We start from the raw sequence: 13,578 nt of genomic DNA, 5'->3' as shown, positions 1-13,578 counted from the left end.
CTGACCTTGAAAATTTTACTTGTTATTTGCATTTATGTTTTCTTTAAAAACTCACCCCACTTCAAATTACATTTTTGCCTTTTTATAATAATATAAAAATTATTTTTTTTATAAAATTTCATAACAGGTGGTGCCATAATTGGTTTTATTTATTTATTTTTAATATTATTTTTGAAAAATAGAGAAATTTATGATGATTAACAAAATTACTATATTCACATCTTTATTATTTTAATTTTATATTGTAGTATAACTGAAAACTATTAGACTTTTTCCTGGTCCTTTAACCTTCTGTTGATGTGCTGGAAAAGTTGTTGATAATTAACCTAGTCAACACTTTCATATATTTTATTTAATTTAGAATCATTGCTTGACAGATAAATAGGTGTTTTGTAGCACTACAATTTTACTTAAAGAGCATGGGTAGGCTGATTGGATTATATTGAAATTGGGTTCAAATTTTGACTATATGAAACAAGGGTTTCCATATTTACTGGAGATTATTTTATGAGAGTTTTTAGGAATGAGATACAATTGTAGATCAGAATTACACTATAATAGTACTACTACTTAATAGCAATTATATTTATTTGAAAAAATATTAATACATATTGTATATGCATGATAACTTGAACTGTGGTGATGTAACCATCATATAATTTTCAAGTGGATAGGAGCCATTCCACTACAGTAGAGCGTCGTTTATCCGAATCAATTGGGGACTGGGGTTATTCGGATAACCGATTATGTACGAAAAAATATATTAACCTATCCCATGTTGAAATTTTTCTCCATTGCGTGTCGCTTCGTGTTAAATTTTCATCAATGTTAAGCCTAATGTAAATTTTTATAATAATAATCATGGCTATTGTATTGTTAAAAAATTTTTCTTTATTTCGTACAAGCAAAATAAATATATTGAATAATATAAAAACAAAAAAAATTATACTTTACAAGTTAATCTAGTATCANTAATCATGGCTATTGTATTGTTAAAAAATTTTTCTTTATTTCGTACAAGCAAAATAAATATATTGAATAATATAAAAACAAAAAAAATTATACTTTACAAGTTAATCTAGTATCAAAAATGTTCAATTCAGCACGACACAGTCTGACTGAAACACTTTCGGTTAAACAATGTTTTGGTTGATCGGCTTTTGGATAAACGAAACTCTACTGTATATATGTGTGTATATATATATATGAGGTAATGGATATGAACACAATTTGGAAACCCATTAATTGCAACTAGTTTGTGTAACATATATCTACAAATATACAGAAATGTTAAATAAATTTAAGTGTCTTTTACAATAATAATTTCATTACAATTTTTTTTACTCTCTTATGTTCCTGTTAATGCAACAGCTTTTTTGTTGCTTGCTTAACTTCATATAACTATCTGTTTGAAGCAATATCATTACAGAACAATATCACATTTTTTTAATAATTTGTCCTCACTTGTGAATTGATGTATTGATGCCACCATCCTGCCTTCTCAAAACATATGCACCAGTTGAAACTACCTATAATGTACAAATTAATATCTTACTCAATATGTTATGTATTCTTTCAAACATACAATACAATAACTTTTTTATATTCATCTTGAAATCAATTAAAGTTTAACTTAATAATTATAGATTGGCTGACAAGAAAGTTGCAATTGGTTATGTATATGAAGATTCTCAACCCCAGTTAATGCATCATCACGATGATGACGACGACGACGACGATGATGATAAAAAAGATGATTTGAGTGATATTGACTTAGGTTAGCATTTCTTTATAAATAATTTGATTTTAATATTTATTATAAAGAATATTTTGTGTATTTGAATTGTAATGAGCATATTTGCAAATTTTAATAATTAAAACTTTTTTTTTCTTTCAGATGTAACTTTAGATGTTGACCAATTAACAAATGAACAAAGTGCAGAAATGAATGAAAATTCTACAAAGTATGGTATGGTAGGAGATGATTTTATTAGGTGAGAGATTTTAAAATGTAAAAAAAGAATAATTAAATCTCAAGTTCAAGTTGAATCTCAATGTATAATCTGTTATCAAACTTTCTTTAAAATATTTAAAAAGTTGTTAACTTCTCTTACCTACTATAATCTTTTGTAAGTTTTACTGAATCATAATAGAAAATTTTTTCTAGATATATTTTATATAAACTACACTAATTTTATTGTTAAATGTGTTATGGACTTAATCTAAAGAGTTGTGCTTCATTGTTGTTTAATGAGTATTGTTCAATAATACAAATCAACATCCTCATTTTAAATATGTTAGACCCTTGATTTAAGACTAATTGGGGGGAATTTATATCTTCTATTGTCAAAAGTTTGTTAAATTAGATGTATTTTAAACATAAATATCAATAATGAACAATGTACAGGGTATTTATACTTATAAATTATAATAATATTACTATAATGTACATTGAGTACTTTACACATATCACTGAAACATTGTTAAATATATGAAGGTATATCAAGAACCAACTTTATTTTAAACAGTCACATCAAAAAATATACAACGTAACTAAAGAAGTGTTTCTATCACTAATACTAACTCATTGAACATTTTAATGTGTTCTATTTGTGAATAGAAAAAAATGTTCTAAATTTTTTCTTTAGGACAGAAATGTTTTATCCATTAAGTTCGAAGTTTGTTAAATTAGGGTCTGTTAAACCATGGTGATACTGTATATTCTTTTCTATGTTCTATATCTTACGATCATGATTATATTTTTTCATGCTATTATATTTTAGCAAGTCTTAATATCTTTGATGCTATTTTGATTTTCTTAGCCAAATTTTTTGGTTTAAAATATAAATTATATCAATGAAATAAGTTTTCTTATTAAGCCACTTTACTATAACATTGATAATTTCTTTAATTTCTAAATGTAATACTGAAATTTAGAGTTCGGTTAAATTTTCAGATACTATTATGATAAATAACTGTTGTATAATTTTCTTTCTTTCTTTCTTTCTTTTTTTTTTAATGCAATTAATAATGGTCATAACTATAATCTAGTATTTTTATTTTTAGCTTTTTACATCAAGATAAAGAAGAAACAGAACAATTGCGACTTGCAAAAGAACTAGAAGAAGAAAAGGCTATGTATTCTGTATGTTTATATCTATTCTAAAATAAAGAATATTCTTATTATATATAAAAAAAGTTTTCATATAAAACAAACATTTTAGGGGAGAAAATCTCGTAGAGAAAGGCGTGCTTTGCGCGAGAAGAAACTTCAAGGTAGAAGAGTAACTAGTCCTCCAAGGTAAATCAATTATATTATTAATTTTCATTTATAATATAATTTTTTTTTTTCATAAAAAAATCCAATGTGTGTTGTTTATTATATTCAAAACTGTTAAAGCATTACAGTATTCTTCTGAACAACTTTATTCTATTTAGTTCTTTATATAGTGATGGCCAAAAGTTTAGCCATAGCCACAGATGAACAAAACTTTCATTAGATTACATTCATTAATAAATGCAACATTGACGATTATTTTCGTTCACACAATGGATAGTAAACAAACAAATTAAAAGAATTTTGTAAAATTGTTTATTAAAGAATTATATTAAATTATTTTACAAAATTTTTAATATTTATATTTAACTTTTTTTTTATTTTAATGATTACAGTTTATCATTTTTAAATCTATATTTAATGCTCTTGAATTTTTATGATTGAAAAACTATTTTCATAATAGAACTATGCTTTTTCATTAAACATATTAACAACTGCATTTTACTAAATTTATAATTTAGTAAAATGCAGTTGTTAATATTATTTCAATATTATTTAATTCACCTGTTAGTCTATAACTTATAAAATAACTTATTAAGCAGATTGCTCTTATTCCAATTATGTTGCAAATTAAATAAATGCTTTCATTTTGACTGCTCAAAAAAACTTGTCATAATTATTCTAAAAATTTATTAGTGTGAAATTTATTGCAAAGTTAAATGTTTAAACTTAAAAATTTTCATGAGCTTTTTAAATTTCATAATCATTAAACTCATTTTTCCATTAATAAAATTAAGACAAGTTGTCATAAACAGTCACCTTTCTTTTTACTTTTTTATTCTACAATTACGTGTTGATAACACTGGTCCTTATTTGTTGCTTACATGCTGTCTAAAAGTAACAAAATTTTTAAAAACAGAAGTGGAAACAAAATGGACATTTTTGCCCTTGCATCATATGAACATATATTATTTTGAACTTTTAATAAACAAAAGAATGCTTATAACAAAGGAAGTAATATGTGAAGTTTAAAGCTAATTTTTTTGTTACTGTCTCACAGTTTTAAAATATAAACTATGGACAGGGTACAGCACCAAAATCCAGACAAATTACACATTTTTTTCCAAACATATTTTTTATTGCAAAAAGCGAAAAGGTTTACAAATTTTTTTTAACATTATTTGTAAGGCCATAAAGAATACATTTACTCAATATATCCCCCTCCTGCTTGACTGTCTCCATTCTTGGTCTGAAGCAGGTGCAGGTGCACTTTAATGTGTCACAGTCCATATCGGCAAATTCCGCATCAGTAGTGGCTCTCAATGATGCATGGTTTGGATATCAGGACTTGTTTGTGACCCTTTCAACTACGCTTCATACATAGCAGTCCAAAGGATTCAAATCAAGGCTGTTGGGAGGCCAGAATTCTTTTGACCAAAACATGTCGATGTTGTCCAACAACCAATTTTGCACCAAATGACTCACTTTAATTGTGTAAAACTTGTAGCAAAGATCCTCCTCAACGATTTTATGTATAGTTTTCTCGCTCGTACCAACAACCGACGACAATTTTCGGATTGACTGACCTGGATACTCAAAAATCAGCTCCTGAGACTGTTGAATGATTTTAGGCATCCTGACAATGCACTCCTTCAAGTGAGTTTTCCTCACTGGTGTTGTAAAACCTTCATTGGACTTTTCTCACTCATTGTATTTCGCGATGACACCATACACAGTCAATCTTGGGTATCTGAAGAACTGAATAATTTTTGTCGCCAAGTGCCCAGCGTAAACACTTTTGATGATCTTGGCTTTTCCATAATACTCCACACTTGGTTTCAACATTGCAACCGTTTCAAGGTTATGATGATTTAGTACATGTATCAAGATATTTGAATGCCAAACACAACATCTACCTGTGATGTAGAACAGCAGGAATTTGAAGTTGAATTTTGTCCAGATTTTGGCATTGCACCATGTATATTATAGGAAAATTAAATTTATTGAGAAACTCATCATAGGTGTTGTAAAATTAATGATAATAAACTAGATTTTACCAATAGAACAAGTGATTAACAGTTAAAATGCTTATTAACTTATGAGGCAGCTTTTTAGATATTACGTGATTTGTATGCTAAGTATTAAATGAAGAAATATACAGTGGAACCTCACTTAATGAACATAATTCGTTCTAAAATCTTACTCATAATGCGAAACACTTGTTAAGTGAAACAGTTTTTTCCATATAAATTAATGTAAAATATGATAATGGATTCCATGCCAAAAAAAAAGAATACTCAAATATTTTATGTATAATGTTTATACAATATTGTGAGATTCAGCCGTGTTTATTAACCTACCGCCTGACCTAACTCGTGAACAATAATAAGTTTATCTAGAAAGTATCAAATTTCACACCTGGGAGTTAATTACTCAGCCAGTTCTCAGTCGCGAAAAGACGCTTTCACATAACCTTCTGACCTATTATTGCTAAACTGTCAAATGAAAATAGCGACAATCGGAGGTTTTCGACACAGTCGCTGCCGTTCCTCTAAAAGAAGCATCCACCAGACCCGTTCAATACCTCCTATTTGGATTATTCCGTAACAACGAACTTATAACGAAAGTGCCTATTTGGATTCTACCGTAACAACGAACTTAAGTGCCTATTTGGATATTTCCGTAACCCAGAACTTGGAAGTGACATCGTCAACAGCGGTTTGAAGACCTCGATCCATAAGATAACCTGTCAGGTATTTATCGCCACGCGAATCGTATGTAAACTCTCTCTCTCCGCGACCACACTTTATTACATTTAAATTTTTAATAAACCCTTTGTTGATTGTTAAGGGTAGTTCGAGTCTCTTCCCTATGTTAACTCTGACCTGTCGAATCCGACTGTTCGCGTACGGGACCGCTCGCGCGACGGACGACGAAATCGCCGTCTCGGCTTCCGTGTTCCTCTAAACACGGTGGTGTCAATCCTGACTGGGCACTAAGGAGGTGCCGACCCGGAAGGTCACAATATATATTGTTAAGAAGTGTGAATCATCATCATTTCTTCTAGTACAGAATGAAGTAATCTGTAATGTGAATACAATTTGCAGTAAACAAAGTTGAAAAAATATGTCTCAAACAGCCAAACGATATGCCAAATTTTTGGGTATGTAAAGGCTATAATTAAATATTAGAAATTAATTAATTTGACTAGAGATAGGCAGTTATGCTTCCATCTCATATTAAATTTAATAATTATAAATAATTAATTTTTAATTTAGACATTTCTAAAATTTAATTTGGAATTGGTCATTAAATTTAATACGAGATGGCAGGATAACTGCCTACCTCTAGTCAAATTAATTTTTAATATTTAATTATAGCATTTACATAGCCCAAGAATTTGGCATATTGTTTGGCATGTTTATTATATAATGGGTTATGGTTGTTCATGTTTATATGTAATATGTCTGAACATGAGTTTGGAAAAATGTGTGATCACGAGCGACACTGAGATGCTAGCGGAATGAGTGCTAAACACAGACTGATGTAGCATGCACATAATCCAGAATTCCCTTCTCCTCGTCACTTGTTTTGAGAGATGTTCATTAAGCATAGCTCCACTGTATTGTTTTTTGAATATATACAGTACATCATATAACATATAATTTCATTTATAATGTAAATGTTCATTTTTACACTAAACAAATGAGAAAATAATTTTCTAACTGGAAAAAATTCAATATATTAGTTTCATCATAAATCTCAATCAATCTCTTAAGTGAAATAATGTTTTCCAAAAATTACATAAATCTAAAAGTATGTAAGAAAACAATTTATTTAAATTATTCAATATTGTTATGTATGTTCTGATTTAATTTAATAAATTAATTTGTAAGCTTTTAATAATAATCTGTGAAGATTTTAAATTTACCGATAAAAATTTTATAAATTTCTCCACTTCAATGTTTACTAAAAATTAAATTTTTTGTGTTATAGTTATGCTGCAAGAGAAAGTCCTACGTATAAACCATTTCAAAGGTAACAAATTTTTCCATTTTCATTTTTTTAAAGTTAAACTATTAGACAATTTTTGATACTTTTTGAATGTTGTGTATATTATAAGCATAATTCATGATTTCAGTTTTTAATGAAATTATTGTTAAATAGTTTGTTCAAATTAGTCTAGCAATACTTTCATCAACTTTCCAATGTAAAGTTTAGAATAAATTACTGTATTATTGTGTGAATTACCTGTAGTAACATATATCTGTAGTGCTGCTGAGAAGCAGACCTTTTAGAAGCATCTGTTGAATGCATGACACATACCAATAACCAGTTTAAAAGGTATCATCTCAAACGCTAAAGCATTGTTTTATTAGCAATATATTTTAGATGCAATTAAAAATAATTGAAACTGAAAAATGGAATAGACATATAGACATAACCTTCTTCTAAATTCCATAAGTGTAGAAAATACAAAAACAATGTTTTTATTTCTTTCTCACTGTTTTATTTATCAAATAATAATAGAAAATATATAATAATACATACTAAACAAGCACAACACTACACAAGTAGAAGTTCATTAATTTGGTAATTTAATTTTCACAGTCTATGAAAAGTAACCAATAATCTGGAATTGTCTAATGATACAGTAATTTTTCCTAGTGAAAATAGAGTACATTTCTGGAAAATAAATAGACTACACCCATGAATCATTGTGAATGTTAATTTTGTACAATACATGTTCAATAAATTTTTTGCATATTTTGAATCAACCTTTTGTTTTGACTAAAGAGCATGAATAAGCAAATATTAATAGGAACCATACAACAACATATGCTGGAACAAATTGTAAAGGAAATCAGCAAAGTTCATCCCTGTAGACTGTTTCTTTTCAATTTTTATAGCAGACAGATGCACACATTCATAAATATATATGTACTAGTAGATGTGTAGCCATTGCTGCCCTCTTGTGTAAAATCTCACCTCTATATTACCTTTTAAAAACCTTTAATAAAGCCTCTAGACTGTTTTTAGTTTTTATAAACTAAATTTATTATCAGCCTAAATAACACAGTAACAACTACTACTGTACCTTATATAAACTAGATGACTCCATTTCAATTAATTTTCATAATCAGTTGCATGCATAAAAAAGTAATAAAAGTTTCACATCTTATTGTAAAAGTTAGAACAACATTAGAATAACAAAAGATCATTGAAGACACAATTATAAAAGGTTTTCAGAAATGTTTCACCAACAATGGATAGAACAGGGAAAATGTATTTTTCAAGGAAGCCGAAGATTGTGATGGCAATGAAATAGAAAACAGGAATAATAATAAAAGTTCTGATGAAAATGAAAGTGATAGTACAGGTAGCCCTCGGTTTACGCCGCAGTTCCGTTCCTACAAAAGCCGGCGTAAAACGAACCCATATTTACAGTGAGGTATAGGGTTAGGTTCTACATAAGTGAAAAATAAGCTAATAATTTTGTTTATTAATACAATATAATACAAAATACACATAAATTTAATTTTTAAAATGTATTTTAACATAAAATAAAGTAAAATGTTTTTATTTTAAAATTTTAGTTTCGAATTTCTTACATTTTTCGGAAAAAAAGTATCTATCTTTAATTGTTTATATTTTTGATTTCTTTCATTAAGAATTTCAGAATATGGTTGAATATGATGCTCATTTTTACATTTGCACTTCGCTCCCAATCATTGTCTAACTCACAAACTTCATCCATCAAACTTTCCTTAGTTGAAAGGATATGTTAACCCGACGTAGAGCTACAGACGAGCAAAGACACTGATTGGTCGACCACCGGTCGCCATAGCACATATATAAGGTCAGTTTGAGCAGGAAAATTCAAGATGGCTAAGGAGAGATAGATATCGTCTGGCTAATAAAAAAGTATCGTCTGTCCAACGAGAAGTAGATTTGTCTCACTAACGATGATTTGTGATCGCCGGAAGTGCTATTGCGTCATTCTGAATGAACTGAGGGTGCGACTATGCAGACGCGAGCGAGCAAATTTTTCGAGCGAGCGAGAATATGTGGCGAGAAGAGGCGAGACGCAATAAATATCAAAACCTGTCAGATATGTGCGAGAACCAGAAATTTGCTCTTGCTAGCATTATTTCTCTCTTTTCATTTCTGCATGGCTTTCCTTTGCGAAAACTAAATCGCTCGCAACCTCTCGCTCTCTCTAAATTCGTGTCTGCATAGTTGCACCCTGATACAGGATACATTCATTGGCGCTATGGATTCGGACACCATTTATTGGACTATTAAGTTTAATATCTTGACTCGTGGGTACCTAAACGTTTAGTATTTTAATATTAATTTAATGCAAATGTATACATGCCCAATAATATTAAACAGAAAAAATAAATATTTTCAATAAAAATCTTTGTTTTAATGAATGCACAATGTCGCAGCTCGGTAAATACGTCAACACTGAAATGAAAATCAGTCTAGCATAGGGAAAATCAGGGAATTACACCTCGAAATGGCGAATTGCGCAGCAGCGTTATTGTGAATCGGCGTAAATTGAACCAGCATAAACCAAGGGCTACCTGTATTATTTCAATGACTTTTCAATTTTTTTAATGCAAATTGCTAACTTTTTGTTTGCAGACATAATTAATAATAAAAGGTCAACTTATATTTGGATTCTAGTTTTTTCAAAAAGTAAGAATTCCAAAATTGGAGTTGACATATATTTGGGCTAGTAGAGTATATAGATTTTAATTAATAACTAAGCAGAAACTTCTTGATCGGAAATTGCAATTGTAATGTGTAATATATATCCTCTATAAGCCTTAAGGCCAAATGGCCAAGTAGTCAAGATGGCAGCCTACCACTCTGGGGACTCAGGATCGAATATAGATGGGTCGAAAAATCCCTAGGAATTTTTCGGGGGTGGTCCATTCGGCTATGTCAGTCCCTCACCACTCAGTTGCCCCTCTGTGGCCTGGCCAAACCCGTAATGGGCTTGCTAAAAGAGGCCTTCTTAGTGCCCACAGGGTGGAAGAGTTTTTAAAAAGTTTAAAAAAAATCCTCTATAAGCCAAATTGTACATGCCTGTAAGGTCTCTCTAGTCACTCAAAAAATTCCAGTTACAATTGATCAAATATTTTTATTTTTTCTGAAACTAAGCAGAAGTGAATAACAAAGTAATGCTATTATGTGTAAACAAGGCAAAATATTAGTCAGGTTAGAGTTATTGATTTAAATGTTTATAATTATATATAGTTGTGGCTCAAAATGTATCTATTATAAATGTATAACACTTCTCCCGTGGGGGAAAATTTTTCGAAAAATTCTTTCTTAGTGTACATTCTCTTGACGTACCCTATTAAAACGCAATCAAAAACGCAAAAACCCACATCTAAAATAGTATAATAGAAGCCAAGTTCTTCACAGTAAGCTTTAATCCTGTCCCTCTCCCCCGCGGGGGAAATATCGAAAAATCCCTTCTTCGTGTACATTCTGTTGACGTACTCTATTAAAATGCAAAAACCCGTATCTAAAATAGTATAATAGAAGCCAAGTTCTTCACAGTAAGCCTTAATTGTGTCCCTCTCCCCCGCGGGAGGATATCGAAAAATCCCTTCTTTGTGTACATTTTGTTGACGTACCCTATTAAAATGCAATCAAAAATGCAAAAACCCGCATCTAAAATAGTATAATAGAAGCCAAATTCTTCACAGTAAGCCTTAATCCTGTCCCTCTCCCCCGCGGGGGAAATATCGAAAAATCCCTTCTTTGTGTACATTCTGTTGACGTATTTTATTAAAACGCAATCAAAAACGCAAAAACCCGCATCTAAAATAGTATAAATAGAAGCAGAGTTCTTTACGGTAAGCTTTCCCCGTAAGGCTTACCATAAAGAACTGTCCATCCCCCATGTTTAACGGAATAATATACAGCCTATGTCCACCCTGAGGTTTCATTCTAAATATTGGTGAAAAAATTTTTGAAATCGGATGAGTAGTTTCGGAGATTACCTGCTGCATACAAACTAACATACATACATACATACATACATACATACATACATACATACATACATACATACATACAAACATTACATCTTTATAATATTAGTATAGATTAAAATTTCAAGTCCTTTGTCTTAATCATTAGTGAGACTAATTATTCATCAAAATGATTTTGAAAAGTTTATCTTCTGTTGATAGCCTGTATATACAATATACAATATATACAATATTTTGTATATACAATAATAATAATGAACACTAAAACTAAAAAAAAATTAAATATTAAAATTTTGAAATGTTGTTAACATTTGCTGACATGAGTTTGAAAGTTAAAAGTATGGATTAATGCAAAAAAAATGAACAGAAGAAGAGAACTAAGGGTGTAATGTGTTTGTGATGATGTAAGGAAAAATTATGGATGACAGATAAATGTCTACTGTGTATTAAGTACTTTTTATGTTTTTATAAAGAGTATCTTTACTCTTTGTAACTTTAGATAAAAGCAAAACTGCTTAATGAGTTTGTAATTGCAAGTTAAAATCAGGAGATAACCTACCCCCACTTGAAATTGACTTTTTTAAATACAGAATCTCACATGTTAGCCATGCGAAATTACAGTATATGATTTTTGAGGTGAAATAAATGTAAAATTTATAAAACCAATCTTTTACTTTTCTTTCTTTCTTTTTTTTATGAAACATATTTAGACTCTTTTATGATTTAAAATACTTAATAGTAATTTGTGTGGTATATTTTTGTATTATTTAAGTTTTAATTCCTTTATTCAGATACTATATTAATTGATAATATAAATCAAATTAATACTTTATATAAACAGTTACAAAACATTTGTTTATTCAATAGTTTGACAGTAGTAGTAATATAGAAACATCCCCCTGCTTGATTTCTTCTAATTTAATGTTTTTTCAATAAAATGTCTCTTGATTTTTAATACCAAAATTTTATAACGTACATTAATAGTAACTGTTGATAAAACATTTTTGGTTGATGTTTATGTAAAGAAAAATTTATATTTATATATATTTATTATATTATATTTATATCCAAAATATAAAATACATCATCTTTAATAGAACAGTATGTGGGAAGAGTTTCAAGTTGCATTCCAAATACAATCGATAGAACATCAGAATTGTGTGTGGGGATGTATCAAAAAGTGCTCAGTGTACCAAGAAATCCAAGCACCGTGAAGTGAAATATAGCTCTCAAATATAACTGTTACTGGGAGAAACATCATGATGTTGTGTCAGTGTCAATAGTTGAAGTGGTTGGACAAAAAAAGGTTTAATCTAGATTCAAAGCAAACTTTGAATCCAGTTCAAACCTTTTGTCCAAATTGTTCAGCATTTTTATTTTCCGTTGACAGAACTGTTGTCTCTATAATGTTATTGTACAAGTTATGTCAACAAGTAAAATACATTTCAACTTGAAAGGTCTATTGTGCATGTCTTTACACCAGGCATGTCAAAGATATGGCCCATGGACCAGTCATGGCCCACGAGACAGTTGCGGCCCATGACATCAATTCAGTAATGCTGTTTATTTTTTATTATCTTGATACCTAATACCTTATAAACAAAATTGTTGAACTCAACTATTATTTTCATTTTTTATTTATTCACATTACTTAGAGATATTTATTTTATTTATTTTTGTGTTTAATTTCTTGTTTACATTATGTTTTCTCTATTTCATCTTTTGAATTTCAAATTAATGTCCATCTTAGCAAGATAATTTAGTGCATTATTCTCACCATTTTGCATATAAAATACGTGTTTTTTTGACATATGGACTGTTTTGTTTATTTTGAAAGTGGTGTAAGTCCATTTTTTCTTCTTTTGAGATATTTAAACATTTGCATTTTAGTTGATTCAAAAATATAAATAAAGTGTACTAAGTTTGACAATGTTTTTATGACTTTAGAAATATGTAAGTTGATTGCATAAAGACTTCTATGTGAATTTAACTAAACTAATATATTCTTTCTGGGCCATAAATGGACTTACACCACTTTCATAATTATTGAACTGTAAAATTCATTAAATTTCTATTATGTAAAACTCAATTTCACTTGAAACACATTGTGTTTTATTCTGATTTTGTTCATATATAATAACAAGAAATAAAATAGTATTGTTTATTCTGAACATTAAAAATATTTACTTATTGTTAAACTATTTTATGATAAATTTATCATTATTATGAGCTTACCATTAGACACTGCTTTTCATTTAGATTCATTACATGGATTTTTTTCTAGTC

General features: G+C 29.1%; 1 protein-coding gene across 1 annotated transcript in view; it reads left to right on the top strand.

Moving 5' to 3' along the window:
- The window catches only part of LOC111618895 (CLK4-associating serine/arginine rich protein-like), a 71,542-nt gene that overhangs the window by 16,721 nt on the left and 41,243 nt on the right, over positions 1 to 13,578 (top strand). The window contains exons 6-10 of the mRNA XM_023360521.1: positions 1,647 to 1,777; positions 1,898 to 1,994; positions 3,067 to 3,145; positions 3,225 to 3,301; positions 7,274 to 7,315. Coding sequence (XP_023216289.1) covers positions 1,647 to 1,777; positions 1,898 to 1,994; positions 3,067 to 3,145; positions 3,225 to 3,301; positions 7,274 to 7,315 — 426 coding nt within the window. The remainder of the gene's footprint in view (positions 1 to 1,646; positions 1,778 to 1,897; positions 1,995 to 3,066; positions 3,146 to 3,224; positions 3,302 to 7,273; positions 7,316 to 13,578) is intronic.

Source organism: Centruroides sculpturatus, unplaced genomic scaffold, assembly GCF_000671375.1.
Source record: "Centruroides sculpturatus isolate CEXI.00-Female unplaced genomic scaffold, Cexi_2.0 scaffold58, whole genome shotgun sequence".
NCBI lineage: Eukaryota > Metazoa > Arthropoda > Arachnida > Scorpiones > Buthidae > Centruroides > Centruroides sculpturatus.
This window is presented reverse-complemented; position numbering and strand designations above follow the sequence as displayed.